Below are 19735 nucleotides of genomic sequence, written 5' to 3'. Positions count from 1 at the left end.
TTTAATCAAGTATATTAAGACTGATATTTTTTTACTTTTTGGGAAATACTGTATTATTTTATTTGCGTAATTAATAGTTTGGACTCATGAACTCACTACTTAGATAACACTTGAACTTAAAGGCAAAATTCCCTCAGGATTAAGATAACACTTATTTTATTTCATTTATTGCATTTACATTTTACTCCCATTTCATTATTCATTATTGGTAATAGGTGTCAAAAGTACTACAAAATATCAGGTTAGGTGGGTCATGATGGGCTGCTAACCCAAAGGGTGCAGATATGAATCCTGCCTTGGACATACGTGTTCTGTATCCATGAGTACATAGCAAAAACCATGAGGACATTGATCAACAGAGGCAAGAAAAAAGTCTTATGACTTATCATTACTAATTTCATTTCATACAGGGATAACACATGGAAAGTGCATATCAAAACTTAAGTAATGTAATTTAAAGTTTTGTTAAAAATCTTATGAGCATATTTTTTCAATGTTCATTTATCAAAAATATTTTGATTATGGTATCATGGAGGTGGAATTCCATATATTCCATTCTGTTGTTATTTGTCTTGCTCTAAATCTAAAAGGGCTGAATAGGTAGAATTGTAGTTAATTAAAAGGTTATCTTCATAGTTTTTTAATTGACATATATTAATGATTATGTGCTTGTTGGAAAGATAGATTTTCTTGCTTAAATAAGGATTGGTGGTATTGAAATTTTCTCATTAGTTTAGCAGTGATAGTATTCTTTTATATTAATTCAATAAACATTCTACAAACGAGGCCACAAATTCACATATTATTACTTCAACACCATAAAAGCTTGAAAGAATGGGAAATGAAGACATCCTGAGATGGAGCCCATGTAAATGTCAAATGCTATGGGTAATGTTATATGTTGAGGTGTTACTTCCAGTTTCTATGATCAAATGTTAGTAGTCTTTTACACAAGCTTTCAGTCAGCAGGGTAGAAAAATCTACCATTGTTGAAGGGATGGATGGAGCCGAAATGTTTTCATGAAAAACTAGAAGTTGACTACATAATATTGAGTGGGGTCAGCTTTCTATGGATGCTGTTTTCAATGTAGAGAGCCTAAAACATGGTATCTTTAAAAAAAATGGGATCTCTGGGATCTTTAAAAAAAATGAAATATTTTAGGAGGAACTACTGTTAAAGACCCAAAATGTATGGGAATATTTCCCCCAAATTCCCTGAATAAGGGCTGTTATTTACTGTAAGGTTGCTATATTTATCTCTTTTTTTCCCCAGGAAACTACCTACCTCTATATCCCTAACAATGCTGTTGGTGCAATAATTGGCACAAAAGGGACGCACATTCGAAACATAATTCGCTTTTCTGGTGCATCAGTGAAGATAGCTCCTCTGGAGCAAGAGAAGGGTGCCCTAGGTGGACCTGGAGGAGAACCGGGGCAGCCTCCACAGCAGGGTATGATGGGCCCCCAAGCAGAGAGGAGAGTTACCATCATAGGATCTCCTGAAGCTCAATGGAAGGTGTGTACTCTTTCTACTTATTGGTATAGTATTATACGGTATCTACAGGCAATGGCTATGGAAAGGAATCTGTGCTGTCTCCTTCATGAAGCTGCAGTATTGCTTGGTAGGTGTTTGGATGACAGTGTTTTTACCTGGTGCCTCACAGGAAGTGAAATTGATGACTCTGCCATGTTTTGTTAATCCAAAAGCTACTTCTTTGAAACTAATGTTTCCCATGATGGAATTTTTCAAATATATCTCCTCTAGAGATGAAAATTTAGGAAATGATGATAATATTCTTCCAGAAGTGTAATGTTTTATTAATTAATTTCAGGCCCAATATCTAATATTTGAGAAAATGAGAGAAGAAGGATTTGTTGGAGGTGGAGGTGCTGAGGAGGTAAGATTGACAGTGGAGATTTTGGTGCCATCGAGTCAAGTAGGACGCATAATTGGAAAAGGTGGGCAGAATGTGCGGGAGTTACAGAGGATGACAGGAAGTGTAGTGAAACTACCCCCGGAGCAGCCCGTTTCATCAGCTGGAGCATCAGGCCAAGGATCTCCTTCATCATCATTAGCACCCAGTCATACCCTTGGGGAAGAAACAACAGTGCACATCATTGGGCCTTTCTACTCCGTACAGGTGAGATTTTATGTGGAAAATAATGCCATTGAGTGAGATCCCTAAAGCCTGGAAGACTTCCTGTATTCAGCTATATAGTTCTCATTTGGATGAGAGGTTTTGCTTGTCAACAACAGATAATTCCACTATAGCACTTGTTGTTATATTATTTAGATTTCATGTTCTTAACTTTTTAATGATTGGATACCTCTTTGATTGAAGGTAAAATCTCTAATTTAAATTTTTGACGATACCACTGTAAAAAATATTCAAAATCACTTTTTTGTTAATTTGAGTTTTGTTTTGTATAAGTATTTGAAAATAGTATTCTGATGTTCTCCTTGATGTACCAGACATTTTCAGTAGAAAGGGGATCATGCATTTTGTTAATCTCGTAATTTACTATTTAAAAATATAATTTTGTTGTATTGTCAGCTTTAATTTTAATGTATTTGTGGTAAAAGTTTCAGTGATTTAATTCCTGTATTGCTATGGAGGCAGTCTTGGAGTTTTACCTGCGCTTGGTGGTGATAAGAGCATTCCATGGTACAAGAAAAAGTCTCATGGGATTTTGACTAAGGAGGGACACTTCACATTCATTTTCTCGAAATGATCAGGATTTCATGGTGGGTTTTATAGAACCCACTGTGCACAAACTGTTTTTTTTTACCAATGTGAGGGTGGTGGCACATTATTCAATGATCCTCCCTGAAAGGGAATGGCAACAGAAGTAGTAATGTTTACTTACATAGTAGCAGTGACTAGAATTCCAGTTCTGCTTTCTTTAGAACTTGTTTCTCCCCTTAATCAATTAAAGCTGTCTTCTAGGAAGGTTATAGGAAAGACCTGACTCTCTGTAGGACTTGGTTGATGATTTGTTATGACAAAAGCAAGATTTCAATAAAACATCGCATATTGCCTTCTTAGGTGAACTGATTGTTTCAACTTGCATTGGCTGCTGCTGATCCAATACTTGTCATGTAGCCTCTAACTCTTATACAGGATGCGGCAGCATAATTAGTTGATTTGAATTAAATTAGCAAGTTATGCTGCCACATCCTACGCAGCAAGTTATGCTGCCATCAGTATATTGCATATTAAGCAATCAATATGACAGTATTAAATTACGCAAAATAAATTGTTAACCAAAATAATTTTAAAAAAATGTACATTGATGCTATTGATGTACATCTAGTATTTATAGCATCCTTGCACCAAGCAGATTAAAACAAGTGTCTCGACTAATAGCAATTTAAATATGTAAATGTTAGTTTTCCTTGCATAGCTCATAGCAAACGAACCTTGGCATTCATGATGTATGTCTGTACTGTTTTCCTTTTTTTTTTGAACACTTAATAAAACAAGTATTATTCCCTGCAGGTATCATAGCATTAACCTGTGTTTTTATACTCTCCATTGAATGTTAGGGTGGAAACATTCAGGAGATGTTATTTCTGTACCTAAAAGTGGAATATAAATGATAGAGATAGATATTGGCAAGTTATTTTGTATGCTATGTGATTGACTCCCCTTGCAGTTGGAAGTGATAAAAAATTTTCATTACACTGTAGACACTGAAGAAATATAATTATCTAGATTTATGACTGTGCTGTGAGCATATTTGGTGAAAGGAAGACCTAACATGTTACAAAAAATGAGCGTAAGCATAAATGCTAAATGTTGAGAAAATTAAGGATAAAATATAAGCTATGAGAATTGGTTTTAAATGAACTATAATCGAACTAAAATAGAAAATTTGTCTCTCATGTCATTTTCATGATTTAGAAGAATGCAAAAACTTCCATCACTTCCATCAATTTCACATAAAGTTTTTTCCCAAAATATAGGTAGACAAACTAAGGGGGAACAATGCAAATACCATTAATACTTGGCATGCTCGTATGATTTTTAAAGTTTAATGGATAATTCCTAGGCTCAAAGGCTGTAATAACTGAATTATTTTACTTCATTCTGTAGAACTCCATCCACACTGAAAATGCAAGAATGAGGGTACAACATTATTTTTATTCCTTAGCTCAAATCGTGTATATTCAAACTGTATATATCGTAATCATAAAATGTTTGGTATGAATATACCATATTTCCTGGAACTTTAAACACACTTTGCTTTGCTCGAAATTTTGCTCTTAAAATCAGCCTGCATCTTATTAGCCGTGGTATAGGGGCATAACTTCAACCTTTTTAGCTCAAGTTAACTCGCCAGAAAAATTTCTATTTCAGTATTTTTTCTGCATCAGGCAATGGTCTTATGTACAAACTTTGTCAAAATATCCATTTTGAGTTGTATTAAATTGTTGTATTATAATATTTCCTTGGAAGAACTTCCTAGAAAAATCTTCAACTTCCAGGGTTGTCATCCCTCTGCTGCTAATGCCTTGTACCTCTCCTGATAAACTTAGAGAGTACAAGAAAACTTTGTTTGTGTGCCTCTAAAGGTTCAAAGCTTGAGATACATGTTAAGATCTGGATTTTAAATCACAGGAAGGACGAGATTAGTTTTACCAAAAATTATTTGTATTGAAGCGAGGAAATTAGCAGGAGGTATTTCTGTTACTGATTTTTCTGGAAAAACATCTTAATGCGGGTGATTCATGTAGAGAAATGGTCTTGTTCATGCATACCAATACTGCAGTATCATAAAATCTGCCCTTGAATATGAAAGATAGGTTATGTATTTGTGTCTGAAAGAGAGGTTATGTATTTGTGTCGATGTCTGTATATGTTTGAAAACGTCCTGGCAGAAAGTGAAGACCGTTAAGATCTTTTCAAAACTGTGAAATGGGCAACGCACTAGATTAAAGTGAAGATGACTTGTGTGAAGAAAGTGAAAATAAATGCAGAAATGATCTAGCAGTATTAATGGATGATTTTCTGTGATTCAACAATGAATGAATGCTAAAACAGTGCTGATTTTTCAATGTAGCAATTCCATTTTCTTCATATACAGGGTTAATATTAAAATATTGTGATGCTTTTCTGTCTGTTCCAAATATTTTTCATAAATTCTTAACTGAAAAATCACAGTGAATATTATGAACTGGGAAATATGGTTCAAGATTTTATAAGGAGATATTGAACAGACATTGAGATATTGAATAAGACAGTAAATCTTTGTTTGCTAAACTTCCCTTCATAATATTGGTCCCCTTTGAATTGACATTGTTTTGTTGGAGGCACATTAAAAATTGTTTGTCTGCTTTGATAACATCAGTTTAACAATAATTCAATTGGGTGATATCCCTCAAGAGTTAATTCCATTCTGACATCTTCCACAAAGTTGGTCTTGATATCAACACTTCTATTTCACTATGCATAAAAGATAGTGCCTATTTTTTAACAAATCCAAGCAACCATTGGATGCTGTTTCCTCGAATAGTTTTCCTCAAAACTTCCACAGTATACTCTGCTAGGCAATTGTATTCAGGTTATCTAAAATCATACATCCTTTTCTCTATTCCTTTCCTCTTACTTTTCCTACCGACAGATTTTAAATTTTAAAAATTTCATATGCCTTGCACAGTAGGTTGGTTGTCTTCTGACGACCTTTAAGACCTCTATCCTTTCTCTTCTTTCTCATCGTGGATTTCATTTGCAATGATTTGTGATAATGCACCGACCTCTGTGATGGTGGGGTAATGTCTGTATGCCAATCCAAGGGTGTCTGGTTCAATTCCCTCCTGGGTGGGTTTTCCCTCGTCTAGGGTTTGGGTGTTTGTAATCACCTCCATTGTTTTCACTTTTTATAGTCTGATGTAAAGGTCCAAAAAGTGCTGTTTTCGGACTAAGGCTGAATAAATGAATAATGCATTGTTTCTTGAGAATATGTACTAGCAATGGATCTAGCAACTGACTTGCATATCTCCAGCTTCAACTTCTTGAATCTGTAGCTGTAATTACTTAAAGAATGCAGATTGATCTCTGATGCATTAAGATTTTGGCAGGTTCATTTGTAAAATGATGGATTACTTAATTTAAAAATGTGCTTCAGGTTTTTGAAAATGTCATGAAGGTAATTTTTCTTTCTAATGGTAGTGTTATTTGGGCCTGTTCTTATTGTGTGTACAGAATTTAGAATACTATATTCTACAACATGGACGATAGTGTATGCTATAGAAAAAAAATTCTAGGACATACACTATGGTACAGTTATAGAATTTCTCTTTTGTAAAGTGTATCTTTGTGTGAGTAAATCAGGTTGGGGCTCTAGATCATGATGTTGGAATTGGTAGATTTGGTCATTCCCTAGTTGCTGATTGCATACGTTGGTTTAAGTAATAAGGGTAGATGATCCATTCTGATCGAATGGTCATGCCAGAAGTATGTGGTGATAGGTGCCTGGGGAATGAAATGTTGTAATGAGACTGAGCCGGGAGTCTGTACATGCTCTTTCTGCTTTTCAATCCATCTTAGTGTAAACATGTCTTGATGGAAAGCATTGCCATCCACTCCCATGCCCTTCTGCAGTTTCATTTGAGCCTTCCCTCATTGTTAATTTTTCTTTTTTTTTTTGCAGTCGGCCCAGAGGCGTATCAGAGCGATGGTGATGCAGGCCCAGCCATCAGGGGGTGCACGTCGAGGGGGAGGTGGGGATCGCATGGGTCAGGAGAGGGGAGGAAGTGGGGGGAGCAGCAGTGGGGGTGGATCAACAGGAGGTGGTGGAGGCGGTGGCAGGAGAGGAGGCGGGATAGGAGGGGGAGCTGGGGACCCGTCGGCCAACATTTCCCCCCCTGGTCAGCTGCAGCAGCAGTAGGGGTTGGCCAAAGTGGAGCAGGAGAGAGCGAGAGATGAGCGAGGAGGTGCTTTTGGGCGGGTAGCATGGACAGAGTTGCGTTGTGTGGGTTATGCTGAATGGGACAATGGAGGGAGATGGCTAAATGAAGAGTGCGGCTCCCGCTCAGGGCAGGAGATGCAACCTACATACCTCACCCCCACACCATACCAAAGAGAGGAAAATAACGTCTCTATCTTACCATGTGTAATGAACCAATCGCCAAGTATGTTGATAGTGGCTGAAAAAAAAGGAAAATATGCTCTGCGCCATGCCTCTGTGATAGGTGTTTGAAGAGGATTACCAGGGGATCTATGGGCCGGGCAACTGGTGGGGATATTATAAATATATATATAAAATATATATGAAGCTCTTTTAAATGTGTGTGTGTGGGTATAGATGTCTTATACGTACACATATACATTTATATTTACATATTTTCTTTTTCTGTTACATTTGAGTGGAGTGTATGGATTGTCGGTGTTTGAAGTAGTAGAAAGGATTCCAAATGGACAAAGAAGGAAATATGTAAGCTGTATTGGAGGTGGGATGAAAGAGGGAAGAGTTTTGTCAGTCACGCTATGACTTCTCCCTTTCGCTCCCCTCTACTACTCAATTCAGGGATTTACCATGAATTTTTATATGCATATAAAACAAAAAGTGATCTTGTAGCTTTGTGTGTTGGTGAGACTAGTTTCTTTGTTTATTGGGAAGGGATAGTATGCGGGTAGGCCATTGAGTTTGCCTTGATTGTTTTTTTTTTAAAGATAAAATGCAAGTGATTACCTGGAGCATGCATTATATGATGAGTGTCGAGTCTGTGCAGGCTAAGTCATGTGAGTGCGTGGGAGCAAGCGTGATTGGCTGATGGCTGTGTGCATGTGTGTGTGTGTATATGTGCGCGTGCAAGTTAGTCGTGTGTGCATGGAGGGAAGGTGCTGCTGCCGGGGGAAGGGGGGATGGCTTCGGGAATAGGATGAGAGAAGTAAGAGAGAGGGGGAGAGCGGAGTACCAAAACAAGAAGCAGGAGTGCCACACTTGCGGAATATGAAGAATGGGAGGAGGTGATTTTAGGGGAGAAAGGAGGATGGGCTACTGTCCGTTGGTGGTGGGCAATGAGGGTGGCCGGGTAGGGAGGGAGGGATGGTCTTTGGGGGATGGGACGAAGTGTGTGAGGTGCTGGAAATCAAGAGACCATAGAGAGCAGCACGGGGGGGAATGCGCATTGATGGGGAAGGAGGGGGGCATCTTCCTGGGTGTCGGCTACTACTTCTGATGATGCTTTCCTCTGCCCCCCACCCCCCCCTCCTTGTTATTTTTGGGCGCCATTGTTAGCTGCCTATCTCAAATGCTTCTTTGAGAGACTAATGTTGGTGGTTTGTAATGGTTTTGTGATAAGACTGCTGATGCTGGTGTCCCTGCAAAAAAAATCCCTCCGTCCCTTGCCGGCAATGGCTGGCCCCCCCCTCCTATGTTCCCATGTTCGTCCACTTGGGGGCCGAAGCGTGGAAGTTGGGCTCCTCTGGGTGCATTTGGATGGATATGCTCGAAGTGCCATTTGGTTTGAGGAAGGCTGGGATGGGTGGCTCCCATCCTGGTATGTCACTGGCCATCTGGAAATGATGTAGTGGAAGATTAATGTGTATGTATGTCTAGTGACGTCCACCGAGGAAGCAAAAATTATAAAAAAATGGAAACATGAAGGGGAAAAAGATTCTCTTTGAGAGAAAGTCAATGTGTATTTAAAACTTTATATTGTATAAATTTTTTAAATGGAGGGACGTGCCGGGAATGTCGGACGGCGATAGATACCAAAAGTATTTTCGCAGCCTCTTAAATCTAAATGAATTTAACAAAAAATGATCTAGTAAGATTGGGTGATAAACTAAAGACTTAAAAATGGTTAGGGAGAATAGGGAAATTGCGAGGATATAGAAGAAAATTAAAAGAAGGAATGAGAGCGATTATGATGAAATGACGTGGAGGAGGAGGGAAGCGTATGGAATCAGGGCAAAAGCCATCCGACTCCGACGAGGTTTTGCTGGGGGAGTTAAGTTCGGAGGTACAGTGCGCCGTTACCATCTTACTGTAACTCCCTCCAGTTAGGAGGAGACCCTGGCATTTAGTTAGTACAAAAAAGTTAAATTACAATTTAAGGACCATTGTTGTTGCTAATATATCGTGGTCTTTTTTGTACACAAAGTTATAAAAGTTTATTTTTGATACATTGTTGGGAGAAACTCTTTTTTGTTAGACTTTTAAAAAAAAAAGTACATTTAAAACATAGCAGTATTTTGCTATGGTGAAAATGGAGAAAACTTGATAAAATATGAGGGGAGCTAGTAACGCAGCACATCCATACTCTGGCAAAATTATCCGTAGAGTCAAAAAATAACTGAGCTATTGTACACATGGGTAGTACAGAAACAGTAAATGCAAAGAATGGATTTGACATCTTAACTTCCCATCATGTGCATGCAGAAAACAGAGCCTCACATTTTCAATTTCTTCTTTTATTTTCATTTAATTCTTAATGAAGATTCTTTTTCATTTAATGATTTTAATTATTGAAATTAATGATATGAAATTGAACTTCTAAAACTGTTCATTTCTAATTGAGATTCCCTTTCATCTCATAAGCAAACTACAAAGGTACTACATTAACTGGTAAATAAGAATAGATATTCTTGAGGATGCCTCCAATGAAAATTTTAGAGCAAAACACATTTGACATATTCAAAGCATTGATATATCTCTCTAAAGTAGATATCACTCAACTTGTGGTTGAACAAAGTACAAAGTACTTTGCTGATATTAGCAAAAAAAAGCCAAGGTGGATGCTAACTATACTACAGTGAAACTAACGGGGGACACTTAGTGCATACTTGAATGGTCACTTCTATATGTATATAAACACCCACACCATACCAATATGACATACTTTTTCCTTAAACATGAATTTCCTTGATTGGAACACAGGGATTGCAGCTTAGTTGACCATTGAGGTTAGACCATAAGCTACCCAATGAAACCATATCTTTCAATCCATTTTGGGATGTGCAGCAACATAGCGATAGCAAGTGGTTCAAAGACATCGCTTTTCAATTCCCAATCTCAGTGGAGTGGTGGTGCAGGGTCCTTGTAAATCAAGTAATAGTTCCACCCTTGCAGGAAAAATAAATTTTGTCACCAGATCCACGTTTGACAGTAACAAAGTAGGAAAATGGAGATGTTGCAATTCTGTCTTGTATAGGAAGCTTTTTTTATACATGTTCCACTAAAAAAAGTTGTGCATAATGCATCTACCGCCAATGCTGGAATAATGATTGCTCTTAATGGTAGCCACTGTTGGTTATCTACGGGTCACAGACTTGGGTACAACTTTTGTAAACTTCTTGCGGTGTACTGGGCATTTTTATAGGTATAAAAAGAACCTCTTTAAGTGCAATGCCCTTAGGTTTGAACCTATTTTCTTTCCTTTGAAGTGTACTTCAGTGTACTCTTAATTAGCCGTACTGTATTAGTCTTGTAGTGGATCTATGTGGTTTTCACATACTTCACACACACAACAGATCACACTCACTAATTACATGCTTGTAATTTGGAGATATGTCTGGGAAACCGCAAAACAAAAATGGGGGGATAAGGTGCATCTTATCCTCAATTTGTCCACAATTGATACCTAATATTGTATAAGCCTAAACACTTATATCTATAATATATACTATATGAGATGTTATATAAACAGTATTTTTGTTGATTTGACTCAGGATTAATTTTCAACGGACCTCAGGATATTTTTTACACTGCTTCATGTGCCATGCCTTTTCTTTTGGCATTTTTGAGCAATGACTTTGTATCAAATAATAATGCCTTACCTCCAGTTTGTTAATTGCATTTTCCCTCCGGAACTCCTCACTCAGCAAGCAGTTAGTAAAAAAAATTTTGTAGTAATTACATCAATACAAACCAAAAAAAACAGATAGTGTTGTCATAACAAATTTAATGTTTCGAAAAAATCTTTCATCACACATTCATGAGTCAGTTTTATAATTGGGAAAAAAGCATTTTCCTCAGGTTTATAATATTTAATAGCTGCTCACTTTTCATCCAAAATCTCATTGACCAATCACTGTTGTAATAATTAGCAACGTGGTTCTTGATTGAGCCGAATTCTGAATCCAGAAGAGAAAAATATTTAGATCTCACACCTGAAAGAAAGCCTTAAATAGTAGAACTTTCTATACTCCTGTGTCTAAGAAGTTTAGTCCCTCAAGCCATTATCATATCTTCAGGGAATAGGTTCTATACTGGGTGACTTCATTTTTGGGGCAAAATATATGATTTTAAGTGGTATAATACATGACCGTTATTTGTGCATAACTATTAGAACAGCCATCGTGACACTGTTCCTCCCAGATCAATATATATTATGAACTCTTACATAGTGTACAGTTTTATGCAGTACCATGCATAACGCTCTGGGGTTGCGCAGGTGGTGGTGGTGGGGGGCAATGCAGGTGCAGCAAAAGGCAAGCTAAGAAAAGTAATTGATGGAAAGGGAGTGAATTTGTACAGTGCTTGTCCCCTGCCCACTACCCCTTGCTCCCTTATTGTTGTGGAGGGATGCCTTCTCCCTCCCTCGCTCGACATACACCCTGTCCAATGATTTGGGTCGGCCACTAAGCCTCACGCGCTGCATTAGCTGTTGCTATGGCAGCATGCGGGTAAACAATTGATTTGCCACCCACGCAAACCCACTACCTCATAAATACTTGTTGTTCTTCTTGTGTTGAGAGATAGATTACTAAAGTTTGACAGATGGGGAAGATGACTAGAGGTAATAATAGATTAAAAATTAAAAAAATCTTCATAAAAACAAAAAATGGTGAATTGATACAAGAAATATATGTATGCCTAAATAGCCACATGAACTAAAGATAGCTTCTTTTTTTTTAAAAGGAATGATATGCATGTCACTTCAAAGGAAAAAGTATTAACCATAGCAATCTTCTTTTTATTACCTGTGAAGAAAAACAGTCGCCTGGGAGGGTGTGACAATGTTAAAGTTTTAAACAAGTAAAAACAGCACATACATACACAGGTTCAGAGGCTATCTTCTTTATATAATTATAATAAAATAGTTGATTCAATGAGAACATGCAGTATGGACACACTAAAATATTCACTAATTTGATTGCAGAGATGCACGAGTGTTTCATTGGATACTTTAAACCTTGAGGATAAATGTTGTGGGTTGCGTGTGTCACACTACAGTTATATCTTCGCTCCCCATTAAATAATCATCTGAGAAACCAGTGCTGTCAAGTGCTATAATCTGTGTGCTACTGCTGTATCTTGTCAATTTTAAGTTGTCCACATGTTTATGTTAAATACTTTTCAAATATGGGGTTTTTGTATTCCTTGCATTCAACTTGCCAGTTCAATTTTGTTCATTCTTCAATGTTAACTGGTGTCATTAATTAGTTGCAATATAATAATTGTTGGTTGATAAGATAATCAGTGCATGCAAACTGTTCTGATCTATTTCTAAGTATTGTATAGAAGATAATTTGTTTATTATAGGCCGATGAAAAATGTACAGATAAATGAAACACACACAACAACTCTAATATACACTCACTCCAAACTATGATAATATTAATTAACGAGTATGGTTGTTGGTGTCATAACAGGTACAAACTTGTACAAATTGTTCTCAGGTACATATTAATAAAATGAATCTTTTCCTCAGAATTAGTGAGATTTGCATAGTGGTCAAAGAGGAATGCCAAATTTTAAAACCTAACCTTGTTATTTGGAGATAATCTTATGGTGACCATAATTAGTGGAGAGGAGAGCTGGCAGGAAGAAATGGCTTGATCCTTAATGAAAAACACTTTCATTTTTTGCTGAGACATGAGCCTGGCCTTTTTAATCTTTCTTTTGTAAGTTATGTGAAATTTATTGTTGTCAAGTTTCTTGTTTACTGACCAGCAATAGAAAGAAATTCTTTGACCAGGGTAGGTTCTTGATAAAAAATATCAATTTTCTAAAGTATACTTTGATAACTGTTATGATGCTAACCCTTAAATTACCCTAAGATACTGAACAAAATGGCTGACAGTTGTATTGATGGTACTATAATAGGTAAATCATATTGAAGAAAAAGCTTTGTAAGAACAACTATTCTGCAATTGGAGAGTAGCTGTAAAAAGATTGTTTCTGTGTTGTAACATGCCTCAATTATTTTGTAGATTGTAAAATCAGTCATCTGGATATTGCTTATGATTATAAATTTAAATTTTGTTTCCAAGTTAAATATGTTCCCTTTTTCATGTTAATGTACAAACAAAGTACACCAACCTGCCAAATACAGCTATGTAACCCTACTGCCAACTGGAGTGAAGGAAATACTATGTTTGGCATTTGGGTCCAAAGGGTATCTGTAATGTGGAGGGCCGAGTTAATGGGCATGGCATGTGTGCCATTGATGCCACATTGGGCATGTGAGTGCTCTCCTTCCCTCAGGAACGCAGCCCCTGCCTCTCTTGCTTGAAAAGTGTCATTGTTGCCATTCACCCTCTCTTGCTTTCCCTTGGGTAAGAGAGAAGATATCTTGTACAGAATCTGTGAGGCAGGTTTGGGTATTCCTTCTAGCTATTATTTGTGTAATTTACAAGCAGGGTGATCTTTGCTGCATTGATTGTTTTCTCAAATGTTATGTGCATGCAGTTGTGGTTATTGTTGGATGGGTAATACTCTTCATGCATTAATTTATTGATTTTATGGAATTAAAAATGGTTAGTTTATTGCCAAAGGAACGTGAGTTATTGGTCATATATTCACTGGAGGGAGAATTCAGGTTCAAAGGGGGAAAAACCCTATACTCAAATGTTTCTCTAAAGTGTTGCATGTTTAGATATCTGGCAAGGAGACATGTGATTTTATTTATTTTCTAAATTTATTGTGGAGTACGTGTATTATTAAGTGTATTGAATGTTTCATGTGTGAATTTATGGGCATAGTTTTATATTTATTCCCAGTTTTAAAGCAGCGATTATTTCAAATGCATGCTGACTTTTTGTTATGCCATCCAACGATAGCTCATCTGTATGGAGTTCTCAAATTCTGATTTATTGCCTATGAAAATTTGCATGCAGTTAAAAAAAAATGAATATTTAAATGGGTGGAAAATTTCTCTGTTGCTTATTACAGATTTTTGTTCACAGTGAAATATTCTTTGAAGTGTGCGAGTGTATGCATCTTTAATTTGTTTTTTCCTCTTCTCTAATCTGTGACAAGAACATACACAAACCTGCACTTGCTACCTCAAATTTTTTGCTATTAAAAATCCTTTGAATTTTTGGGTCCTTTTTGATGTATAAACCTACTACGTGTGGGTTGTTACCTGCCCTGCAGGTGCTTAATCCAGAACTACCTCTCCCTTTCTAGCAGCCCCAGTAAGCCTGCTGCATGTCACAGATATTTCGTTCACATTTGTGGGTCTGTATTTGATCACATGCTGTGTTTTAAATGGATTTTTGCTATACATTTCAAGGGGTAGCATAATTATACTTGATTTATATTTTCCATTGTGCATATATTTCAGTGGTGACATCAAGGTTTTAGTTGACTTATTCAGCTGTGTATAACATTTGATGATGCTTGTTTATTAGATTGTCAACATTTACACATATGTAGCAGGCTTAATTGGGGAGTGTGAGGAAAAGCTGTTTAAAAAAACAATATTATTAATATTAGCAGCTAATTTATTTTCAACCTTATCAAATTTTAGGATCTATGCAATTATCTAATCACTGTTGTTAACAATTTTGCCATTGCTGCTTTTTTCCCTTTCGCTCAGAGTGCTTAGCCCAGGTCTATAGAAAAATAAATTTGACCTTGACAGTATAAATACTAGCACATAGCCACTTTCTCACTTTCTTTTGTAAAAAAAAGTGCTTATAATGATTCTGGTCCAAAGCATGCATTCTCCTTTTTCTACCATGGAATTAAATTATTCTAGTTAAATATTCCTCGTTCCTTTTATTACTGTACATCCACTGACCTTGAATTAATTGCACCTGTGTTGACAACAGAGTTGTTGCACATAGTTTTTACATAATTTTTTCTTTTTATAATGCAGATATATCAGAAAAACATTGCTAATCAAGATTCTTGAGCAGGTGGAATTAAATGCATGTGTTTAGTTATAAAAACCTCGTAAGAAGTTGTGATGATCATGGAAAGGGCTATAAATTGAGAGTTCTAGCTCTTATGGCTTATCTGGTACCACATGGATTTTTTCTCTACATTATAAGTTGGACGTGGTCATTTGATTTGGGTGTTGTTCTGGTTTCCAATCCAATCCAAATTCATTAAGCTTACTGACTGCGAGAATAATTTTGTTTGAAAAAGTAATGCTGTAATTGGCTGGTTAGTCATAAAAACAGTCTTCCGGCTTTAGTTTTTTCAAAGTTTGGTGTTATTTAATCCAGTTGGTAAAAAATTATTTTTGAGCCAAAATAATTGTTTATCACTCCAATGCTTCAACTTTTGTGAAATAACTTTCACAAAAAGATACTTGGAGAAATGGCAACAATATAAAATCAATTTTCTATGTTCCAAAACTAGTGCGATAATTTCTTAATTAATTTCTTATTGACATTTCTAATGACAAGTTGCAGAAATTTTTAAGATTTTAAAATTGCAGTGACATTGAAGTAAGCTGTCTGGAACCTTTCACTTGTTTTGGCCCATACTATATATTATTTGCAAAAATGATTTTTGTTTTTAATATTTTATAATGAATATGACTTGATTGGGTCACTCGTTTATCAGTTATTTTGTGCTGATTTTCAATCTCAAATTAAGTATTTGAATCGTTTTAGTTTGTACTGCAATTGAATTGGCAATGCAAAGAAGGCAAAATAATAATCCATCAAAGTTTTCACAAGTATTCATATGAAGCTGTGCATTGAATTAGCATACCTTGCTTTTCATTATCATGACAACTTTTCCAATTGTTAATAAATTGTCTCGCTTGGGCACACATTAAAGTTTTAATGGAAAGACGAATATGATATTTAGTCCAAGCTTTTGGTTTTGGGTCTTGACCCCTATGTGTAGAAAATTTTTATTAAACTCACAACTCTTAAAACCTAATTAGATTTTAGGAAATTTGAGCTACTCATACCAAGCAGATTGGTGCCCGTCATCTCAAGAGAAATTGGTTTGTGCTGGAATTGTTGGGTCAGGGGTAAATGAGAAAAGGCTATCATATTTGTATAAATTTGAGCTTATAATGGCTCATGAGAAGATGTTTGTATTCACCTGCTTTCTGCCATCAAATATGTTTTATTTATCACTATAAATCTTTCTTATCGTCGTCATTGATCAATTGAGTGGGCTATTGGGTCTTGTGATTACTTCTTGGCATTGTGCAATTAATATAGCTCTTGTGTTGCATATTTGGTCTTCATGGTGTAATTTCTGGCGTAGAGTTATTCATTAGTTTCGGTATAATCTACTCCTGTTAAGGCTAATAGAAGTCATTTCTACGTAATAGCTCTAGCCTCCTAATCATAATGAAAAGAATTCTTTTGTTAACAATTCAGCCCTGCAAAGAAAGTCCTTGAGAAAGAAACTTCAGAGAGGGCCAAAGAAAAGCCTATAAGGAATCCATTTCTTGATCAGTGACAAGTTTCTCATAGTAGGGAACAGTAATTTCAAAATTTTTCCATTTAGCAATGATTAAGGTTAATGTTTTTCTTTGTTGCTGTGTGCATTGATATCCTAGCCATTTGTTCCACTAGGAATGTAAGTCTGTTTTAATGCTGTGGAATGATTTTGCCATCTATAATATGTTCCCGGTCCATTTACAAATCTAGTTTATGGAAAGAGGTTTGGCTGATTGGTAGCTCCTTCACACATTAGTAATAATTTTAATTTACCTATGAGTAGGTGTGGCCCTATTTTGTGTTTAACCTCTGCCATCTTCAAACGTTTATAGCATATTATTCCTGCAGAAATGGAGTAATGTAAAAGTAACTTTTCTTTGCCATGACCTTATCCTAATAGATGCAATAAACCATAGTTATTATTAAGAAAAGTAACTTAGAATTATGATGCTCACGAAATTATTGGTGATGTTTGGTTTTCCACCTAATGGAGTTTGGAATTTATTTGAACAAAAGGAGGGTAATTAACCACTTCAGGGAACCCCAGCTTGAATGTAGGAAGGGCATATGTAGGTGATGCCATAGAATTAGTGAGAACCTTAAAAACGTTTATATTATACAACTTGGATATTTGTTTGCTTTGTGATTTTGAAGATGATGAGAGTAGACGGAAGGGGCCACTAACCCGAAATTATCTGGCTGTACACTAGTGGATAAGGAATCTTTGATGGTAATGTAATAGGGAAAGATTGCTGCCCATTGTCATCTATGCTTTTCAACATATGTTGATGGAATAGGCAAGGAAATGGATGAACTGTAATTAAAGTAGTTACCCAATGGATTGCAGTAATTTTGGAGAAAGACTGATGCAATAGGTGTGAAATCATAATCTTTTAAGAATATTTGAAGTGATGAGGTTTTGGAGATTGAGTCAAGGTGGTGATAGCCACAAGGTGATAGCAAGGGAAGGAATTACCTTTAGCAACGGGGGAGGAGTTGATGACAAGGACCTTGGGAACAAAGGAAGGAATATATTATTGATGGGTATGGTACAAACTCTACATTGATTCTGGAACGCGATTATTAGGGAAACTGGATACGCGTGGATGGAAGACTTGCCTGAAGAGTGGAGAAAATGGAAACAATTCTTGTAAAATATTGAAAGAAAAACAGCCGGAAGTGTTATGGATTGGTAATCAATCTTAATTAGAGGGGGGCAATGAGTGTTGCTGTGGGAATTATTCTCCCCCACCTCATGACGTACATTTAAAAATTGTCGCAGTGTCTCTAAAGCGGACTATATTTATTTCCCATATTAATGTCCCATTTAAAACCTCGGTGCTGCCAATGATACAGTTGAAAAGAATTAGGACGTCTATAGTTGGTTTTAATTACATACTACAGTCCTTTCTCAAATCTTGCAGTTAAAAGGTCAAACCGAACGAAGTAGTTCGATAGGTGAGTGTAGGCCCAGCTTAATCGAGCTCTCTTTAAGTGCGTGACAGCCGCACGGTGAAGAGGCCAGGCCCTTTACATGCACGACTTGAGGGTTTCCTTGAACTGGTGCCAGAACAATCATAGGTACAGTCATCAGCCTCTGTATACGGTTGGACTGCCACACCCCCTTCTGCTGGAAACCTTCAGTTGTTTGACATTATGGCATTATCCTCGATCATTTGTTTTGAGAGGCGGTGAAATCAATTTATTTAAAGTATCTCTCAATCTTTACCCATTCTACATTATTTCTTTTTCATTAAAAGCCTCACAACGCTTACCAAGATGTAGCTCCTCTGCCGTCACTGCCCGACTGTTAGCATAAGTTTCTTAGCACTTTCTCCTCCAACTACCCAAATAATTTATTTCGAAATGACTTTTCGGCGTTAAAAGTTGCGGGTGATATACAGCATCCATATGCTCCCAAGATTCATCTCTGTTGCAATCCAATCTCTTGCTAGTCTGCCTCAATTCTCTTGTTAACCTTTCTAATCTATTTTTGTCTTTTGGTACTTGTTGACTCAATCAAATGATGTTCTCCAAACAATTTAGCATTGGTTAATTTTGTTATTAAATTCCATCATTCTTCCATGAATCAATTCTAAGCAAGCGGTTTACGAAATGTGTGCCTTTTCTACTTCCAAACAGGTTTACTTGCGCATTTACTGTCATCTATTTCTTCATACTTTTTGGGGCTGGCCTGTTAGAACTTAATCACATGGCAAGTTCAAGTAGATACATGGCCTCGAATTTGCGGATAGTGAGAAGTGTATGTATCCTTTTGAAGGCGCAAATGGTAATAAAAGATGTCTCAGGGGATTAATATTATCATTTGAAATTACCATAGGATTTCAGTACTTAAGCTTAGACGGTCCCAAAGCTCGTGAAAATTTGTCATAGTGTTAGAATGAATCACTTTGCTTCTCAATGAGTATTTATTGACAATAGGTGGCGAGACATTTGTATCAACTGATATCTGAAATTTTAAGAACATGAGAAAATGGATTATACGTACCAGTCTTTAGCGTGAATAGGAATATTTATGTTAAGTTTTCTTCATTATGGAGAACAGCCATTAAGAGAATATTTGGAGCCTGAGAGGTCATAATGAATCACTTGTGCTTTGGTGAGGAAGTTGCCTCGTCTGTAGATCATGTGGAATAGTTGTTTTTAAAATACCAGGAGGGAAAAGTTTGGACTTACGCTTGTTTCAAGGGAACTTATTAAGTAATGCGATAGAAATGTATACGCTTGTATGCAAGGTAATGGATGACTATGAGCATCTTTGATAATTAGGTGATGTTTTCATTATTATATTCTTTCTAATTGTTGGTATTCCTTTATTATAATAGTCATCTCTGGAAGAAAAGCATTCTATATGGATCGAGGGCACAGGGTCATAAACGTTCATACATGTAACTTTCAGTAGTGCTGCAACATGATTAGTATAAGCATAATAAGACTATTGTCGTAGATGGCAGGTAGTTTTAAAGTTGTTTGAATGAATTTTGAAGCGTCACAAATTACATGTAATCCTAAAAGTTTACCGTTCAGTTGTTTTAGAATTGAGATTTAATGTGAGAAAGAAAAATACAAAACTCCGGAGGCACCTCAGTTGCTTCTGATACCATTTATATACCGATCGTGAT

General features: G+C 36.5%; 1 protein-coding gene across 1 annotated transcript in view; it reads left to right on the top strand.

Annotated features, from left to right (window-relative positions):
- The window catches only part of Imp (IGF-II mRNA-binding protein), a 176871-nt gene extending 169980 nt beyond the window's left edge, over positions 1-6891 (top strand). Inside the window, exons 11-13 of the mRNA XM_071595722.1 lie at positions 1274-1516; positions 1833-2141; positions 6655-6891. Coding sequence (XP_071451823.1) covers positions 1274-1516; positions 1833-2141; positions 6655-6891 — 789 coding nt within the window. The remainder of the gene's footprint in view (positions 1-1273; positions 1517-1832; positions 2142-6654) is intronic.
- Positions 6892-19735: the final 12844 nt, after the last annotated feature.

Source organism: Hetaerina americana, unplaced genomic scaffold, assembly GCF_022747635.1.
Source record: "Hetaerina americana unplaced genomic scaffold, ioHetAmer1.1.p SCAF_7, whole genome shotgun sequence".
Taxonomy (NCBI): Eukaryota; Metazoa; Arthropoda; class Insecta; order Odonata; family Calopterygidae; genus Hetaerina; species Hetaerina americana.
This window is presented reverse-complemented; position numbering and strand designations above follow the sequence as displayed.